Source organism: Prunus avium, chromosome 1 (genome assembly GCF_965620075.1).
Source record: "Prunus avium chromosome 1, drPruAviu1.hap1.1, whole genome shotgun sequence".
NCBI lineage: Eukaryota > Viridiplantae > Streptophyta > Magnoliopsida > Rosales > Rosaceae > Prunus > Prunus avium.
Window position 1 is genome coordinate 4,180,450 of NC_142284.1, and position 20,429 is coordinate 4,200,878.

The following is a 20,429-nucleotide window of genomic DNA, read 5'->3' on the forward strand; positions in this document are numbered from 1 at the left end:
TTTTTCACAATCCTAGCCACAACACCCAATCATGGGTGACGACCATAGTCTAAAATATCGATAATATCGACAAAATATCGAGGATATTATCATTTTTTCGGATCACGGATATTTCGGAACATATCCATACATATATCGTATAAATATCGATAATATTGACAATAATATCGGAAAATATCGATGTCGATAATTTCGCTCACACTTTTGCAATATTTTGTCAAAATATCGCTATAATATCGTTATAATATAAAAAATATCGATGTAATGGAAAAAAGGAAAAAAAAAAACACACAAAGCAAACACACAAAGGGGATTCGAACCCCTGCCATTTCACTCCTCCAACTCCTTAACCACCATGTTGCTTATGTTTTTGTGATAAAATGCAAAGGGGAACTCTATGTGGTACTAAGTCACTCATGTATCTTACCATGCAATGCATAAAGTGTAAAGTATTATAGTAAATCATTATATATAAATGATTATGGTGTGTTGAATCTTCTTTCATTAATTACTACATATTTTCTACACTCAAAATGTTTGTCAGCTCGCTATATAATCAACTTAAATCAGTTAAACCCATCATACAATGCATTTCCTTCCAATTTTTTGTGATATACTAATAGATAATTGACTAAATAAACATCCTTCAAGGTTTCAATAAAAATTTTCAAGTTTTTCTTACAATTTCCGTGGTTTTTATTCAATTTTTATCGATATTGATAATATTCCGATATTTCCATCGAAATTTCTATGTTTTTGAACTACCGATATTTCCAATACCATCGATATTTTAGAACTTGGTGACGACAAATCAAGCACATATCAAACATCAGCTTCTGACAACGAAGCCCCCAAGTTCACAACTGAAGAATACAGTCAACTTAAGTCTCGTATTCACAATGGTACAGTATCTCCTTTTTGCGCCAGCGCCAATAAGTCATCACCATCCACAACATCTTGGATACTTGACAGTGGAGCCACCGATCATGTTGCTCCTCCTTCTATGTTAAACACATTGAAAGTTGCACCTTTGTTTTTCCCCATATTCGGTTTACATACAGGTAGTTCCTGATGGTATGGTAATCGAGTGAATAATGAGCAAATTCAAGACCCTTTGGGCCAATATGTGAGAACCTTTATACTTCTTCCAACAGTAAGTTATGCTTGTTTCAGTAGATAATAAAAAGCTTTGTATAATATGTCAGACCAAGGTGATGGTGGAAAAATATAACCATGATTCTTGCAGTGGACTTGTAACTTTATTCAAACAAGGTTTGACGTTGAAAGTTTGAGAAATTTTTATTATTTGGAGTTTAAAAATCTTTTTAAAGGCATCATGCATTATTTTTTTGGCACTTTGTAACTAAAATAAATGAGTTTTTTTGGTCGAAATAAAATAAATGAGTATTTAAACAAGTTATTTGAATCAATTTGAAGAGTTTTAGAAATAAATAAATGAGTATATAATGACGTGAAAAATAACAAGTCTAATAATTCCTACCTCCAAGAAAAACTGTACACTAAAGTGTTTCCAAAATTTAGTCTCAGCCAAAGTTTTGACGTTACAAAAATGGTGTTACAATTTACAATTCAATTTTTCTTGACTTCATTTTGTCTGATCTTGACTTTTCTCCTTAGTGGAGCAGAAGCTTTCCATCATCAATTTGACTTCAACAGAAGAATTCTTGGCTTGGAATCAATTATCTATGATCACTGCAAACATATATGTCAACCTGAGAAGACCAAAGAATTGATCGATACGTAATTGGTTCTATATATATTTACAGAAAAGATTAAGGACAACATTCGGTGTACATTGAAGTGCCCTCTTTATCATCTGCATTTCACCAGCTAATGCAGTCACTTGTTGGAAAGAATCCGATCGATTTCACCATTCTTATTGTAGGTATCCACAATCTTCTTTGCATATGAAGGCATATGCTGATCAGCTCTGCATGGTTCATGTTTTCTTTTGGTAAATTGCATGTTTTCATGTTTCAAATATAAGAAACCAGCATCACAGTTCTACTATCAGGTAACACATTGAAAGTTGCACCTTTGTTTTCCCCATATTCGGTTTACATACAGGTAGTTCCTGATGGTATGGTAATCGAGCGAATAACGAGCAAATTCCAGACCCTTTGGGCCAATCTGTTCAACAAGAACCAAGTCATAAAATAAAAGTTTGCATATAATTTTATAATTCCTAAATACATCACTCAGAGTCCTTACCAAGTTCAGAAAGAAAGCAATCACATTGCCAACAAACTTTGGGGCAGGTTCAGGACCCTTTCCTGAGAAACAAGATTGTAAAAACAATGATAAGCAGCATATATTTTGCGAGTCCTCCAGAATTTGATGAGCTATAGCCTATATCACAAAGAAGGTACAGCACATACCCAACTTAGCATTATCATCTGCCTTAACAGTCTCCATGACAAATGGTTGGCGATTGCCCTGTAATTGGCCATGCTTAGAATACTTCATGCAAAGGAAACTATGTCCTATAAACATTAAATTTCAAATCGCAGAAATACAGAGAAAAAGAAAAAGGATAGGATCAAGGGTTTTACACTGCTAGTTGTTGGAGTAACCTCCAAAAGATTATCAACGAGACCGAGCATCTCTCTTCCACGTTCATTTCTACCATTTGAAGGCAAGAAAAAAATAGAAATCTTTATTTATTTCTTTCCTTTACCACCAAAGTGGAATAAACTATTGCAATAGCACAATGATAATCAATAAGCACAACGAAAAGCTGCACACAGAGTCTGAGCAACGATATTACCTTACCGTAACATACTGTGGATGTTGAGTCATGCTGATTCCAGAATATTTTGGCACACCCATGTATCCCACAACTAAATCCTGAAATAGGAGAGAGACATGTGAGAACCTTTATACTACTAACTCTAAGTTATGCTTGTTTCAGTAGATAATAAAAGCTTTGTATAATATGTCAGACCAAGGTGATGGTGACAAAATGTAACCATGATTCTTGCAATAGACTAACTTTAATTAATTTTCACAGAGGTTATATGCAGAGAGAGAGAGAGAGAGAGAGAGAGAGAGAGAGAGAGAGGAGGATAGTAGCAGTTGATTCCAAACAATTGAAAATTCCTTGTTTTTGTTGAATTGCATTTTTCATGTGTAAATGAGCTTCCAAGATTTAATTTGATCATCAAACGTAGTCCAATTTCATGTACAAATACCCAGTTTCAAAGACTTTCATCTATCCTTGACATAAACCAATTGCTGAATTGAGACAGTACAAAGTCTAATCACTCTCCCTCTTTCCCTCTCCCTGGCCAAAAAAGAAAAAAAAAAAAAAAAAACATGCAAAAGCAATAAACTTAAGAAGAAATTTAGTATCAAAATACATGTTTAATTCTAGAAGTTAGTAAAAAATGAACTATTTTCAACAGAAAGTGTTACTTACGCACTGTCTAAGTAAAAAATGCATGGGAACAATGAGATGCAATCAAAACTACACAAACTCCGAAAATAAGAAAATAGCATTCCCGTATCCATGTAAAGATGAAAACTCACCGCTAAACCATTTGTATAGTCGAAACAACTGCAAGACAATAAAAATGGGACAGGTAAGGAAAATATATGACAGATATAAACTATAGTATTTGATATATGTGGCATTTCTGTTTGTGAAATACGTCATCTAATTGTAAGTTACTTGTTGAATCGATCTGAGGGAATTCACAAATGAAAAGTTAATAAATTTGTAGCAGTACAGGTGGTGATGACAATGATACTACTGCGTTTCCAATATCAAGCATAGTCCCTGAATCTTATTGACTATAGCTTCGGGGACATCAGGTACAATTAGAATGAGAAGAGGACAAACATTACCTATAACAAGAAGGAGCAATTACATCAACCAATTCATTTGCTGGCAGAGAGAAATACGGAACCTGCTTTGGTTAAAATATGAAATGAGATGAAGTAGCATGAATGGGAGAGTAAATACCAAATTGAACATACAAGGGCCACCTTTACCTCTTCAATATGACCATCCAAATGCTTCAAGTGAACCTATCAAGAGTACAGGAATAAAATTTAAGAAACAATATAGCCAACTAGCCTGTTAAGAAATGCTCACACCAGGAATAGTTGGCATATAAGAAAAGATAAAACAAATCTTTCAGAAAAATTGTGAAAAGCCCAATCCCACAGCCCTCATCCGAGGTTAATCCCCTTTTTCGAAACAAGAATATTGCTAGAAGTGTTAAACAAAGGGTGTGCAATGGCACACATGACCACCTTGAAACTTTGCTCAGACCTTGGGCTCTTCTAATAAATGAAATAAGTACCTTTTATGATAACTCACCTAAATCCTGTACTATATAGAGACCAAATACTCAATTGCCACAAAATCTACAAAAAGAATTTCTTAGTGCAAACCTTGTAATCTTGCATAAACTCATAATGAAGAACTGTCTCTGGTTCACTACTTGCAGCCTTTAAAAACTTATCAAGCCCTTCTCGAGTCCCATTGTCCACTGTCAAACAAGAGCATCAGTACTGATACAAATTCTATTACTTGTTACTGATGTCATTTACTAGAACGAGGGCATTATATAGTTGTTGACTACATACATATTTAATAAATAATGATGCTGCGGTTGATGATATGATGATTATGATTACAGAGATAGTAAGATACAGTTTATTATAGTAGTTCATCTATGCCATGTTTAACATGATATCATGGCAACTATATATATTTTTTCCTCTGGGGCCTTTAGTAATAGACATAAGTAAACTTGATGGCTAGACTACTCATCAAAATCAAGAAACATAAAAATAAAAATAAAAATAATGCATAAGGCTTTTACTAACCGCAATTTGTGCCTAACACATAGAGCTTGTCCAAATTTAAATGGTGCTCCACAGATCGTAATGCTGCAGTTTAAGAAATTACTCTGCATTACGATAGTACAAGTCACAACAGAGAAGGATTGAAAGTAGAACTTGATTATATTATAAATGCTACCTTGCACCTGGCAACCCACACCACAGAATAGAAGTTTCTTTACACCTGCAGCCTGTTTTACAGGAAAGGCAAACACTTGTGTCACTAAAACTCATAAGAAACGTGCAATTTTCTGACAACAAAGGGGCAGTGTAGAATAAACAAATGTGTGCCTGCACACACACATACATAGACCAAACAAAATGAACTTCTGAAAAGTGAAACCAGAACAGGAGTTATTATGCCTAAAATCTATAAACAAGAAACAAAATCTGAAAGGTAAAGAACAAACCCTCCAACAAGTGAACCCACAAGTTAGGAACGCTAAAAAGCCATATACATGATAGACATACAACTTATGTTTTGTCAAGGATGGTCCATCACTTAAAGCAATACCAACAATTGAGATTTAAGCTCCACAAAAGGATGGTCCATCATTTACAGGACAGAAAAGTCCTAAACTAGAAACCCCAACCACAAAGGATGCTATGCTCTTATCAAAGTTGACTCAACCACAAAGCATGTTCATTAAATAGCACAGGAACTAGTAAATTAAGATTTGAGTCACTAATGAAAAAAAACACCAGCCACCTCAACTAGGGCAAGGGTATTAAGATTAGGAGATAACGTCGGCTTGACACCTTTAGCAGCTAGAACTTCCTCTGGTGTCCTGTTGAAAAGGGGGTAAAGAGAAATGACATAATGAGGATGGAATAACAATAACCAGAAACAAAAATTGTCATAAAATGGTAGAAGAATTTTGTCTCAAAGAAAATGAACTCGATACAAACCTTGCTAATACAGGCCGTGGAGTAAATCTGTCGTTTGGGTCACTGTAATTATTAAAACCATATGATAATTAACATTCCAAAAGGGGGAAAAGGTAAAAGGATTGAATAGGATAGAAGCGTCTATAATGTTATCTACTCCAGTAAATTCAGGGCAGGACCTCTGTACACAAATCACGGCTTCTACCATGCCTGATTTTAGCATTTCTATTGCAATAGTTGTTACTATTCCTGTCCACTGAGCTCCTGCCATCAAAGAAAGCAATGCAAAAATTTCATATTACAGTGACAAGAAAAATCAAACCAGACACAAAAGATGCACTACAAAGCATTTGACTCAAGAAATTCTGACACAAGATAAAGAAATTATTTACACAAATTGCAATTTATTATGAGAATTCATAAAGTTCAAAATTTTAAAAGTTAAATAAATAAAACTCAAACTTAAACTGGAAAAGTAGGTAGAATTCCTAGTAATGAAAAATGGGATGACTTAGATGCCTCAGATGGGGTTCTACAAACTAACGCTACCAATCTCCTTTGACAGTAGACTAAAACTATAGCGACGCTGAATGACTGGTAAAACAAAATTACCTTCAACAGGCATCACTTTACGAGCATACAACAACTCCTCATAGACACCCAAGTACATTTCATCTGAGGAACCTGTTTTTCTCCCTCTACCATGAACTACAGGTTCCAAGCCCTGAATGGGAGAACAAAAGAGTACATGAATGCTGGAATATCAAATAAACAACTTGAGTTTTATTGAATTAACCAACAAGGCTAGGTTACTATAAAGTATAAAAATCCAAAGCTATGTAGTTCCACAAGTCTAGATGATGATTTAGTTAAATATGAAGAGAAAACTAATAGTAATAATAAAATGAATTCTAATGACAACATTGGTTGTAGTTCCACAAAGAGACAACATTGGTTGAAGTAAAAATTTGGTCTGGCAGCACCTCTAACTTGAATTTCAAGAATCAAGACTGATGAATAAAATGGAAATCATGCATGGCAATGGATCATTAGAAAAATTAGATTTTGAACCCAAATTGAAGTTCTATCACTCCACTGCACTTCATATAAGCACTTCAAATGTCCCCATTCGGTGTTTGGTACGTGATATTAGAGAACTCGAGCATTTACTGTGCTCCAAATCAGTTTCAGGATTTCAAGAAATGACACCAACTTCCATCTACTATTTAAGAGTAAAAATTCAATGAAAGTATGAAAAATTGGGAGAGGAACAAGAACTTACTTCAATCTTAGACATTCCATCTCCTAAGAAAGCACAGGCTTCCTTGACATGGGCAATGTAATATGTGTCGCACAACCCGCAACGACTACCAAAAGACAAGATTCAGCAAATAAAGAAATAAATAAAAATTCAAACTTTAAATGCAAAATTTTAAATTTATAAAAAGTAAAAGTGGGGTAATGAAGGGAAGTGAAAGAGCTTCAAATATGAACCTGCAGTGGTCTTTAGCCGGGTAAGTGCCACCAGGAGGAATGGGTCTGGAGCGTTGCCTCCAGTCCTCTCTCAGCTTCACTGACTTTGAGTTGGGTTTTCCATCTGTTCCACCACATAACACAACACAAACTTTGCTGTGAAACAAACACACAGATACACAAACAGAGGCACACACAGAGAGTTTTGGGGGGTACCTTTAGAGGAAGACGAAGACGAAGATGAGGAAACAACGGAGAGTGAGAGAGGAAGGGAAGAGAGCTTGGCAATTAGAGAACACATTGCAGCTGAGAGAAACCCCAAGCCAACAATAATGCAACTGAAACAGAGTGAGAGAGACTACAATGTGCTGAGGCTGTGTGAGCCACATATTTCTTTCTAACAATCTGCCATGGTGCTTTATAAGATTTGGTCACTCGTGTGACCGGGTGCACCTGGTTCGAAGCCAACCCAAATTAGTCTCTTTCCTCGTATTTTTCAGTAAGTTTTTTTTAATTGGGTTATTTACTCAAATAGTCTGTTTTGCATTTTGGTCCTTCAACAAAATTATTCGTTCAAATAATTCACCAATTCTTTATTAATCGGCGCATTGCTTCTACCATTATATTTTCTGTCAATGTTGCTGTCAAAATATAAGGATAAAACAGTCCAATTAAATAAAATACTAAATAAATTAAAAACTAAAAATTAAAAGAAAAAAAACATCTCTCCCTTTCCCACTTCCTTTTTCTTTAACATTTTTTTTGTTTGAACCGGTGCATTTGGACCTCATGATATTGGCCTCCCCCTCCCCCCTACTTGACAACCCAGGTTCGAAACCTCAAGGGGTTTTCTTTCCTCCCAATGTAATGAAAAAAAAAAGAAATCAATAATTTTTTTTTGGGGACCCTTGAAGATTGAAACCGTGATTCGATTTTCATCATATTGTATAATTTTTGGGTACAATCCCTTTGTAGCTATGTGGAAATGAAGAACAGTGTAAAAGGGGGTATATATATATATATTAAAAAAGAGATATTTAGTTATACACCCATTCTTAGCATTAAAACTATAAATAAACCATACACCATTTAATTTCTATAAACAAACTCAAAAAAAACCCAAAAAATGATAGCTGACCCTATTTAATTTAATTTTGATTATTAAATTACTTTAATGACCTATTAAGTGTTTTGGGCTTTTTTATGAGGTTTTGGGGTTAGGTTTGTTTTAAGAAATCAATAGCAGTTTTGTAATTTAAAAGAAGTTAAAAGCTTTTTTGTTATGTTGTAAATGAGCTTCGAGTGTGTTTTTAAAGTCCATTTCATATATGATTTTTTTTATAATTTGAGCTCCTATATTGGGTATAATAGTGAATCTCCCTAAAAAAAAAATTGAAAACAAAATGGTAAACGAGGCTTAACGTGTTCATTCCGATATCACTCCAACACCTCCTCCTTTTCTCCACCCCAATCCAATGACTATATGAGATTCTTGAAAGAATTTGTTATTTGGTCTCTCCCACAACCATCGCCCAGTGCCCCATCTTGTCCGCCCTGCACCTCACCCTCTCTTCCCCTCCCTCCATGCCCCCTCCTCTCCCTCTATCTCTCTCTTCCCTGATGAGAGGCCATTGTAGACCGACGATTTCAAGATCTCGTCAGGTCAGCTGGCCATGGTGGTTTTCCCGCCGACAGTTTTGATGGAGATGATGACTAAAAATTCTTTATTTAGGAAACTGAAGGTGGAGAGAGAGAGAGAGAGAGAGAGAGAGAGAGAGAGAGGAAGAGACAGGGATAGAGTGGGTTTGCCTAGATGGGGTGATGGGTTCAAGTCTAGGGTCTGTTGAGGTGGATGTGGCTAGGGGATGGGGGTTGGGATTGGAGTGTCAAAAGTCTTATTTACCCCCACAAATATAGGCTCACATGACTAAATTTAACAAAAAAAATGTAACAGTAGGACCAATGTGACAATTAATAAAAAGTTGATGAACCATTTGAACTACAAATTTAGTTGATGAACCAAAATGCAACTCGGGTATAAGTTTGAGGACCATTTGAGTAAATAATCCTTTTGAATTATTTAAATACAAGGTATATTTTTTGCCAAAGAAATACAAGGTATATTGAGATTGGTAGATTCGAATACATAGTTTACTGTTGTTAACCAATGTCAATTAAGTTTTAAGTTCATTTGCAATAGATTTTTTTTTCTTGTTGTTTCTTTTTGGCTTGATTTTTGAAGAGATAGTAGAATGGATGTTTCTTTGTTTCTTTTTCTCAGAACTAAAATTGAGTTGAGAATCTCAAAATCTAAATTGCCAAATTCATGTTGGGGTCGTACGCTAGTCTTGTAGGTTGCACCACCAATGCTATTCTCAATTAAACCACAATAAACGTGGTGAAGTTTTTTTTTTTTTTTTTGTTGGTCTATTTATATAATATGAAAAATAAAAATAAATTTAGAACCATAAAGAAAGTCTATTTGTTAGAGCTCAATTCACAATAGAACCACATTATTTGAAATGTTCATTTTTAAAAGGATTATGCCAACATGCAAAATCAACCAAATCGAAAATCAGTTGCCCTTTTAAAGGATTATCATTCATAAGATGAAGGAGAGTTGTACAGCAAAAATGACAAGTACAATAGGCTTGTCCAACAAAACCCAATTTGACCCAACTTCCAAATCAATCTCAACAAACCCAATTTGATCCAACTTCCAAATCAATCTCAATTCAAATTCATAAAAGTAGACACAATAAAATTAGCGAAATTCATAAAACTAAACTGAGAAATTATCGTGTGTATCTGAATCCTGCCTTTATATCTGAAATGATACGCCCCACCCTCAAATGAAATCTTTCCCAAGAAAATGCCCTCAAACACATTGGACAATATGCACCATTTAAAAGAAAATGACACCTGAGAAGCCAAATCGTTTCTTTCATTTCTTGGGGGCTTAAGCCCCAAAGTGTACAATGGATGTGGGTAACAAAGACCTGCCGAAAAATGAAAAAAAAAAAAAACACTGTTACAATTTCTTACGTCTGTATACCACTTGTAATCCCCTCTTTCGGTATCCACCGAATACCCTCCTACAATATAATGATCTAAAACAGTAACAGTAACGAGGGACTTTATTGTCATGTTCCAAAGAAATGATAATCAGATATCTCAATCAATGGGAAGGCCTCTTAGTACAAGATCATATTTCTCCTATTAAAAAAGAATGGACTGTAAAATTGACTCAAAAAAATATACAAATTACGCCCTTCATTACGCCAAGGGAGTGAAGGAAAGCAAAACCGGATCGGAGCATGAGGATTGTTGAGAAGCTATACTGACTTGAATCTCACAGAAGTTTACTAGTTCTTCGTCTTGATGGCCCTCCCGGAAAAAGCTTCATAATCCATCCCAAGACTCTTTCCACTACCTACACATGAGAATTATAGAGAAAGATGATATTTCTATATATTCCACTCCATGATTGCAGAAACTACAATTAACGTTCCAAGAAACATTATTTGCACTCTGGCTTAATTAACAGCTTGGACCAGAAAATACATTTCTAATTAGAGACAAAATAAAATATTAAAGGAACCAAAAGAACTAATTGGTTCGTTGAGGAATGATGTACCTGAGCAGCCAACTATAAATAAAATTATATCAAAAGAAAACACAGTACCTCATCGCCTTCGTCTGCATATGGAGTATTGTCGGGAATATCAACAGGACTAGATTGTCTAACAATAATATTCTCGTTAGCCATACTTTGGGCAGTTAGGAGCTCTAATCTCTGAGTTTGAGCTTCAAGTTTCCGGGACAATTCATTGTTCAGCTCCTTCATTCATGAAAAACAATACGGTCAACATTGTAATTATGATCTGTGGACTAACAAAATAATTATGAGCCAGACACAAATCCATATATCAAAATTGAATCAATGCTACTATTAACGATGTAACTTCAAACCACATTTTCCACTAGAGTATGACCCATTGATGGTAGTGATGTCACTCTCGGTAACAAGAGAGAAGTCAATTCCATGTGTAACGACTTTCACCAAACTTACAACAAAAGTAAACTAAGTACAGAGGCGGCCAGTCCAAGAGTCAAGGTCAAAACCCATCAGATAAATAGGAAATGTAGCCTGCTATGATGAAAAAAGCATTCCCATTGGAATGTATTTTGTGCTTGAACTAAGCTTGTTCCATTGGATCAAAAACCAAGTAAAACAAAAACAATACTAGCTTGTTCCCAATCCAAGTCCGCAAGTTCGAAGTAACATAAGAAATGCGTAGGCCTCTTTCAGTCACAATATTTCATAACCCTTAAATATATGTATCAATCCTGAAGAAAGCTTCCTTCTTCCTTAAAGTAGACCAGATACTAAGAAGTCAAAAGCAGGAGCAGACTACTACATTGAGTTGAAAATTTAGAATTATGCTACCTTCAACTTGGAACAATTAGATGACTCGGATGCCAAAGATTGCATTAACTCTTCTTTCTCCAATGCTAACTGAAACAAGAAAGCTTCAATAGTTATCATCTTTGCATACTAGTAAATCATTTAAACTGCAACCACTTGTTTTCTCCTTTTCTATTTTTGAATATTTTGAATATATAAAGTTTCTATTAAAAAAATAATAATAATAATTTAAACTGCAACAAGAAAGCTCCAGTAGGACTGTTTTTTGCCATCTCACTTTATCTAGTTCAACTAGTAAATCATATAAGGTGGGAGAGAGGGAGAGAGAGAGAGAGATTAGAATTCAATTTAATGGGCTAGATTTAACAAGACAACTGAAACATCAAAAGTTAACCACTGAGAGATGGTACCTCAGAAATTAGCGTATGGATGTTTTCAATTGTTCGCATCTGGTCATGAGGTAGATTCACAGATGAAACATCAAAAGTTGGCTGTCCACTTGCAGGCAGAATCAGGAAACTTGAGGCATCATCCCTTTCCTGGCCTAAGGTGTCAGGAATAGCATCTTCATTTGCTTCAATTATAAAATTTAAACAAAAAATAAAAAATAAAACCAATGAAGAAATTAGTCATCATAAATACATTCATTCATCAGCAGAAATCTTATTGGTGAATATTTTTATCTATGCACATTGTTCATTGGAATTAATATGGACAGAATTAAGTAATAAACTTCTCATACAATGACAACAAACATAACCTTCTCTGCAATAATAAAAAGACTTCTATTAATTTAAACAAAAACTTGATCAGGAATAACTAATGAAAATAATGAGTATTTGTTAGGGTAGGTTCTCATTCGATATTCCCAACATGCATGGTGGTTGTTGAAAGTTATTGCTTTATTTGGCTTACATTGATTGTTTGTAAATGTATCTTAGGATAATCAGCATCAATCAATATATCCAACACTTGTGAATCGTAAAAATTTAATAGCCAAGTTATAAACTAAAACCAATAGTTAAATAGGAGCGAAGCACTACAGGAATTCTGAGAATAATAGAAAAATAAAATAATACAAATAGAATACAGTAATAGATGCAGCCATTTTTTTGTTAGATTCTTGGAATGATTATCTTGGCCACCCAAAGAAAGTAAACTAGGTCTTTACTTGTACCATGCATGCATACCATTGCCTTTCTAAGTTATAGTTGCAATCACAGACACATGTTTCATTCATAAAATAGAGGCATAACCACATTAATATCATTACATAGCATTAAATGTTGTCAATTATCACAAAGACTCACCAAAGTAGTAACGGTTTTTATGTAGTTATATCTTTATTTTATGTATGACGTGCTTGGAGGAGAATTCACTCATAGGTTGATAGAAATGAGTGTGTCGATTCTAACATGAATACAATCATAAAGATTTTAAGAATGACATATGTTCAACCAATAACAATACATGCAAACACTAATTACCAAATAACAAACACAAGCACAAACAGAGCCATGGCCACAAACCAATTAACTGGATTCACTAAGAAATTCAGTAATTATTATGGCATTTAAAATTTACCTAGATCTTCTGTAGAAGTAGACACATCTTTGTTATTAGTATTCTTGCTAACATCAACATTCTTTCCACTTGTGGAAGCTTTCCGTAACATAGACTGCAACAGCTTCTTCTCTGTACCAGATAATAACAATGAATAAGGAGCAAGATTTGGAGGCATAAATAAAACTATAGAAGACTACATTCACATTAGTGAGGGCTTAAGAGACTAGTCAATAATTTCACAACCCGCCTTGTTGGCATGGCATGACTTCAACAAGCCCAGTCTTCTCCAACCCCATCAATTCAATCAGGGGCCTTTGCTACATGCAACTCCCAGCATTCTTCTCTTGTGTTCATTTTCATATTAACATAACAAAAAACAAAGGTTCTGAAACTTAACAAACCTCAATGGAATAAATTTTTTTATGTAAATAAATGATCGCTTCATTCAAAGGGAGGATTGTGAGATACAGTCTGGTAATATTTGAACAACCTCAATCTCACCAATGATTATAGACCTAGTTGTGTGGTGTGGAGGGACTTCATACACTCAAGCAGTAAAATAACCGTGCTAAGATAAGTAGCTTGATTAAGCTCTTATTAGCTTAAATTGGTGACAAGGGCACTAGAAAGGCTAGACCATAAAAATTAAAGAGGCACGCCAGCAGCAATTTGTTCCCTCTGAGAAAAGTCACTAAAGGTAGAATTCTACATTGAAAGGTCGGTCATGAGCAATAGCAAACCTAGAGAGGTTCTACTATACAGAGAAGTATTCTTAAAATTCAACACAAGGGATTTCATATCAGAGGACTCTACCCTCACAACTTTTCAACCTTCTGTCTTTTTTTTATAAATAAATATAATATACCCCTTAATCAAATTCTATTGTAGATCATATAAGCCTTACCTTCCTGAAGAGCATTGATAGTTGACTGCAAATCCGAACGATCCTTTTCTAGGCTAGACAGTCTTTTCCTGCACAGATTGATTTAGGATAGTCATTTTCAGAGACATTGGTAATAAGTCTAAAACTGAAAGTGTACAACATTCTTTAGGATAGTCATTTAGGATATGCATCTACCACATTCTTTAGCTCACAACTCTAATTTTTCACATTCAGTAACACTCAAAAATTTCAGATTTTTTTTCCAAAACAAATATAACATTTTCCATGCAAGAGACAGGGGAGTGATAAAAAAATAATACAATAGATTATTATAAATAAACCCAATCCTAGACAGGTATTTATAAAAAAACCCACACACTATTTAAACATAGAAACACACCCAAAATCAACAATTGTATATTTTTTGGATGTGTTTATAAATGGGTTTTGAGTGTGTGTAATGATGGATTTTGAGTGTGTTTATAAAGTGTTTTGGGTGTTGGGTTTTTTTATAATTTCAGCCCCCATTTCGGGTGTTTTAGTGAAACCCCCATAATACAAGTGATTCAGAATATGTTCACAAATTTTTATTTTACTGCAAATGTAAAAGGATAACTTACTTGTATGAAGAGATTTCAGCTTGTGTGTTCTCCAATTGCCTTTCCAACTTTAGCTCACTGGACCTTAATCTCAGTGCCTGGGAAAATTAATATAGCAATTAGAATATATTTTTTAAAGCAGCACCATCAAACATGAGCAATTTTGTACCTAACCCATATCACTATGTGTACATACACACATACACACATACACACATACACGCATATACACAAAAGCTCGGGCAAACTTTTATGTTGGCCAAAAGTACAAACATAACTCGTTTCATAGGTCACATCCAAGGAAAACATATGACCAAAGTTTCTGCCTACCACCTCCACTACAATTTGCCATTCCCTCGTGTCCCCTTCTTCACACAAAAGAGCAACATAAAATAAAAAATGTTTTGTCCCCATAGAATTACAAAGTTGTTTCTACAAAGCAGTGCCTAAAACCCAAACATACCAAGAAAAATCACTACCTTCTCCTCTAATCCAATAACTTCGGATGCCAAAAGCTTGGCACGTTCATCGGCTGCATTACATTCTAGATGTGCATTTGCATATTCATTTCTGACAGCATCAAGTTCCACCTATTGACATCAAGAATTACAAGATATAAATTGAAATTAATGAAAACATAAACTAGATAAAGACGAATGTGCAAAACTCAAAATATAATTAGACATGGAAACATCAAAGAGTGACTAGATCTTATACATCAACAAATGCTCAATCACAGCAAAACCCTAAGAGTTTATTATCTCAGTGTAAACACACATGACAGCCTCATACAAGCTAGAAGGTACATCCTTCATTCTATTTTTTTTAAATTTAGTTCAAAATAGTATTTCACCCATTAAGGATATCATTACAATACCAGGGATGGGGAAGACTAGATTGTTTATAGATGGTGGACGGTTCAGACTTAAGAGTATTTTTTCCATAAAACATAAATGACATCCTCAAGTCACAACCATCCTTGGCATTGTAATAGTTTCCTACTGCACCGGTCTAGGCACTCTCTCTAGGCATCAAATCTAAAAGTTATTACCACATTTTCCAAAGTACCATTAGTCCTAAAATACACATCCACACAATCAAATATCTTAACTATAAACTATAGTGTAAATATACACTGCACTTGTGTCTCAAACAAGCCAAACTAGATTTTCATTCATCCACAAAAGGTCATTAGAATGTAATACAGAAATACAGACATGCAAGTTGGAGTGGATGCACAAACATATCTTTGTGCAGAATGTGAAACATCTGAACACACACACACATATTAAATATCTAATATATATGTATGGTCCCTTGAGATATAAATGAGTTCCGAAATGATCGGTGGAAAGGGGATAAATGGACTCTAACCAGCTGGGCCTTGATTTCCTCCTGTATATTTTCCAAGTCAGATTTTAGCTGGTCAACAACGCTTCTCTGTAGAAAAAGCAAATAGAAAACAGTTAGGATGAATTCATGGCACTATGAATGACCTTTTTAGGGAGATATAGACGGCAGCATCACTATACAGTGAAGTTAGCATAGCTGTCTTCTTGCTAGGATACTAAAGGAGAACAGAAAGTAATGCAAAGATGTCAGGCATGCTTAATTCATAAATTCATAATGCATCAACACACTAAATGTTACATAAAAGTAATGATGCAATATCACGCTACACAGGTACACCTGTTGGTTATAACTCTCCGTCAAAGAAGAATTTTCAGTAGCCAAGGACTCTGCTAAAGCACGAGAAGCATCAAGTGCTCGTTGCAAAGAAAACTTTTCTTGTGTCAAATCTTCAATATGCTGCATAACAACAAGAGAAATACAAAAAAGCAATCAACAAAAGAATTCTTTCAAAGCAACGTGCTCAGATGAGTGACATCACAGTTTGGAAGTATACAACCTAAGATCTATGACAAAATGGAAAATAAAACTTAGTTATTATTAGATATACTAAACAAACTTAGCATGTAATTGTTAAAGTCAATCATTCATAGAAAGAAGGAAACTGCATACACGTTGGCTTATTATATGTATTTTTCTCTGCTATGCTAAAGTTAATTATTGTACTCAAAGAAGGAAGGCAACTTTTGAGATTAAAACTAGGAGCACACGATATCCCAGTGATGCAACGTATATGATGTGGACATAAAGAGATGGAAGAGGGAATTATTAATTAGTTTCCTAATTTATTTGTTAGTTCCTAGGTTCTCTAAGTTTTCCAGATTTCATTAGGATTTTTGGTTTTTCCAGATTTCAGTAGGATTTCTAAGTTTCCTATTTTATTTGGATTAGGATTTCTTTCCTAGAATAGGTTTAATTTTCCTTTTCACTCTAGGGTTAGATTATTATAAATACCCCTTCTATGTAATTCATTACGGAGTTGAGTTGCTGAGATATAAAGAAAAGTTTATTTTCCAGAGAATGGAGACTACTTGGTGTGAAGCCAAACCCCTGGAGTGATTCCAGACCTATCCTTGTTCGTTCTATTTTCTGTTTTCCATTGTTTTCGCTTCTGCTAAACTACCTAAATTCTCAATTCACCCATATCCTACATTGGTATATTCTCAGATGCACTTGAAAAGACAGGTATTTCCATTCTTCAATACAATGTATCCTCAGTATTTCCATGTTGGATACTTTGTTATCATCAACATCTCTTCATTATAACTCTAGCCCTCCTCTCACTAACCCCTCGAAAGTCACAGCTACAAAATAAATTGTGATGAAGATCTTAGTAATCAACCCATATTTCCATCCAAAAGGAAGCTCCGAATATCAAACTGCAACTCAATGGACTACTTGTGTCACCCTTCATGTGTATTGAACAAAGGACCTCAATATTTAATTGATTAAGGAATTTTTTATGCTAAAATTACTAAATATATGCAAAAGAAATATCACCAGTGGACATATGTGTAATCATTCCCCATCAGAAAATTAGGGGTAAATGGTACCTGTTCCAGAGCAGAAAAATCTTCATTCTGATTAGGAGAATAAAATTCATGTTTTCTCTCCACGCTATTCCCCTCAACTATTGGCCTCTGCTGGTCCATTCCAGCATTAGGAGGAAATAAAGACTTCGCAGAATTCTCAAATGCATGAGGTGCACCAGTTTCAAACTTTGAAAAGGATCTCACAGTATCATCATCCATAGATGGCTTACGAAAAGGCGACGAACCTAGAAAACTCATGCCATTTGATTTATAACTGTTGGACATAAGTGATTCCTCAGGCTCACCGTGTTGAAAAACAGTCCCTGAAGAAGCTTTAGACACATTAATAGAATCCAGGAAAGATGAGCGAGATCTCCTAGAATTAGTTTCAGGTGTAACTGAATATAGTGATGAACTTCTGGCATCAGATTCAAAACCCATGGATTCAGATGTCTGCACTGCTGTACTCTGCAAATTATGAAACCCACTAGCAGAGCTAGTAAGCTTTCCTTCTCCAAATCTGAAAGTTATAGGATCACTTAAGTCCACACTACTACCACGCATGTTTTTCCCAACTTCATGAGCAAACCCTCTTATGCTGGTACTGGGCTCAGCCAAGCCTGCCATGAGGTCCCAAAACATAATTACAGTGAGCATCTTCCTTGGAAGAGAAGATTCAAAGAAATTGCATAAGCCTACACTGTGATCATTAGATCAAAACACAGGAAATCAAAATCCAAAAATGTATAATTACCTTCATAAAGTGAAGATGGAGTAGGGCCACCAGACACTGTGCTGGCCTCACTTTGTAGCAATGCGCCGACAGAGTTCTGAGGTGATATTTTTGTAACAGAAGGATGAGAAGAACCAGAGTTACTTACAGAATCCATCAAAGATATATTATGTTCTTTGAACTGAAATTCATTCCTTCCATGATAACTGGAATGACTTGTACTGCTATCAAAATCTTGACTTGCTTGTGGTCGTAGAGCAATAGACTGATCAGATGTGGTCTCACCTGAGTTACCAGTATATTTTTCAAAATCATTATTCATCCCTTTTGTCCCATTGCTATGATTAACGTCTAGTGATCCAGCAAACCCAAAACCGCCATAGCTCTTAAATTCTTGATCACTTGCATGTTTATGCACTTGATCATTAAAATCATTTGTTGAAGGACTACTGTGGGAATTATTCAGGGGAGCTTGTTCCTTTTTTTGGGAAAAATCAACTGCTTTGTAATCGTTGTTGGATGATACAGATGAAGTTTCAGTATAAGCACCACTAGGTCCATCAGATGTACCGGCACCATCTGAGACTGTAACTCGTACAAGTTCAGTTTCTAGAGGTTGTTTCTCATTTGAGCTAACTTCAGGGGCATTGGTTTGGCTAGTGGATGAAGCCTTCTTAGCTCGCTCTGCTGCTTTTTTCTTACGGAACTCCTCCAACTGCAAGAGTGGGGGAAAAAACCAAATATATGTGAAATTCGACAAACAAATAATGAAATTTTTGATAAGTTACTATATCAGAATTGACTAAAATTAGCCACATGCGTATTTATTAACAAAAAATACTGAACTACACAGACCGAGAACTAAATGTTGATCTGTTTATCAAGAGACTTTGTTGGTTAAACAATTCTTTGTCAAAGTATGGGTGACCATGACGTTTTAAATTGATTATGCTCTTCTTTCTCTTTCTTTTTCTTACCATAAGGCATCCATACACGAACAATGCTTGCCACATAACTATGACAACCTAGTCCCATCTGCATTTTCTTTTTCAAAATAACAAGTGGGGTAGCATGCAATCTCATCTGTTGTACGTCTAAAGCTTGTTCGATATAACAAAAATACTGCTAAATCATTTTGTTCCTGCTAGCTCAAAACAAGATGTAAAGGTTGAACATACACACTCAAAAACATCAAGATTCAATATTTATCGCAGTTCCTGTACTGTCTCTAAGCATTATAAGCCAAACAAAACGATTTCCTGAACCCAAAAAAATGTGTTTTAAATCATATGTCAATAGTAGGAAACACAATATCTTCACTATGACAGCAACCAAGTATAGATTCCGACCGTACAAGTGCAAACCAGACAATTGGATTAAAATTCAATGCGAAGAGTCAATCATTTCATATTTCCAAATAAACAATTGCAGATACATATATTATACAAAAACATGCAGACTTATGTAAAATTCCATTTGAACAATTTGAACGGAACTGGATAGTAATCGAATAGAAAAAATACCTTGCGCTTTCCAGCTTCCAAATCCTTTAGTTTTCGCGAGTTGGGCAATACTTGAGCTGAAGCCATTTAATCTCCAAAACTCAAACAGTTTCAAACATATGAATGCACAATTCCCACCACCTCCCCCGCAAACCCCTAACGAACGAAAACCCTACGAAACAAACAAAACAAAACCCTACAAAACCACAGAGATACCCGGATCAAGGAATTGAGCAATGACGCGCAATTCAAATTCGATCAACGGTCGGTTTCAATTTCGAATTCAAAACGTAAAAATCGAATCTTCGTAGAGAAATCAGAAAATATGTATAAAGCCCTAATTTCTGTAGGGACAAAGAGCCCGATCTGATCGGAGAGATGGAGAGCTCTGTGAAATTCTTCGGTTCTGGCAGATCTCCCCCTTTGCTCTCTCCCTCTCCTCCTTTCTCTCTCTCTTTTTTTCTGTGCGTTTTGTTTTCTCAATTTACATTTTTTTAAAATTTTTGCGTGGATGATGATATTACGTGGCGGTAATAAGGGAA

General features: G+C 35.1%; 2 protein-coding genes across 4 annotated transcripts; both read right to left on the reverse strand.

Annotated features, from left to right (window-relative positions):
* Positions 1–1,479: 1,479 nt before the first annotated feature.
* Positions 1,480–7,632, reverse strand: LOC110750932 (7-hydroxymethyl chlorophyll a reductase, chloroplastic). 3 transcript variants are annotated; one of them, XM_021951325.2, is made up of 20 exons: positions 7,450–7,632; positions 7,255–7,357; positions 7,043–7,127; positions 6,373–6,484; positions 5,940–6,024; positions 5,782–5,823; positions 5,582–5,660; positions 5,012–5,063; positions 4,858–4,920; positions 4,420–4,517; positions 4,015–4,050; positions 3,868–3,929; positions 3,550–3,577; positions 2,789–2,868; positions 2,574–2,643; positions 2,400–2,457; positions 2,233–2,294; positions 2,057–2,151; positions 1,816–1,951; positions 1,480–1,713 (listed from the first exon to the last, which is right to left on the reverse strand). In XM_021951325.2, the coding sequence occupies exons 1-19, from the start codon at positions 7,532–7,534 to the stop codon at positions 1,861–1,863; spliced, it is 1,386 nt and encodes a 461-aa protein (XP_021807017.1). In that variant the 5' UTR covers positions 7,535–7,632; the 3' UTR covers positions 1,480–1,713; positions 1,816–1,860. The 3 variants fall into 3 exon arrangements, with proteins under 3 accessions (XP_021807017.1, XP_021807016.1, XP_021807015.1); XM_021951324.2 differs by having other exon boundaries at positions 1,480–1,733; XM_021951323.2 differs by having other exon boundaries at positions 1,480–1,951.
* A 2,524-nt stretch (positions 7,633–10,156) lies between these two features.
* BLI (protein BLISTER) lies at positions 10,157–20,380 on the reverse strand. Its single transcript, XM_021951263.2, has 13 exons — positions 19,909–20,380; positions 18,407–19,100; positions 17,674–18,272; positions 16,400–16,519; positions 16,085–16,150; positions 15,190–15,300; positions 14,732–14,808; positions 14,133–14,200; positions 13,247–13,357; positions 12,073–12,236; positions 11,684–11,752; positions 10,919–11,074; positions 10,157–10,666 (listed from the first exon to the last, which is right to left on the reverse strand). The coding sequence occupies exons 1-13, from the start codon at positions 19,972–19,974 to the stop codon at positions 10,586–10,588; spliced, it is 2,382 nt and encodes a 793-aa protein (XP_021806955.1). The 5' UTR covers positions 19,975–20,380; the 3' UTR covers positions 10,157–10,585.
* Positions 20,381–20,429: the final 49 nt, after the last annotated feature.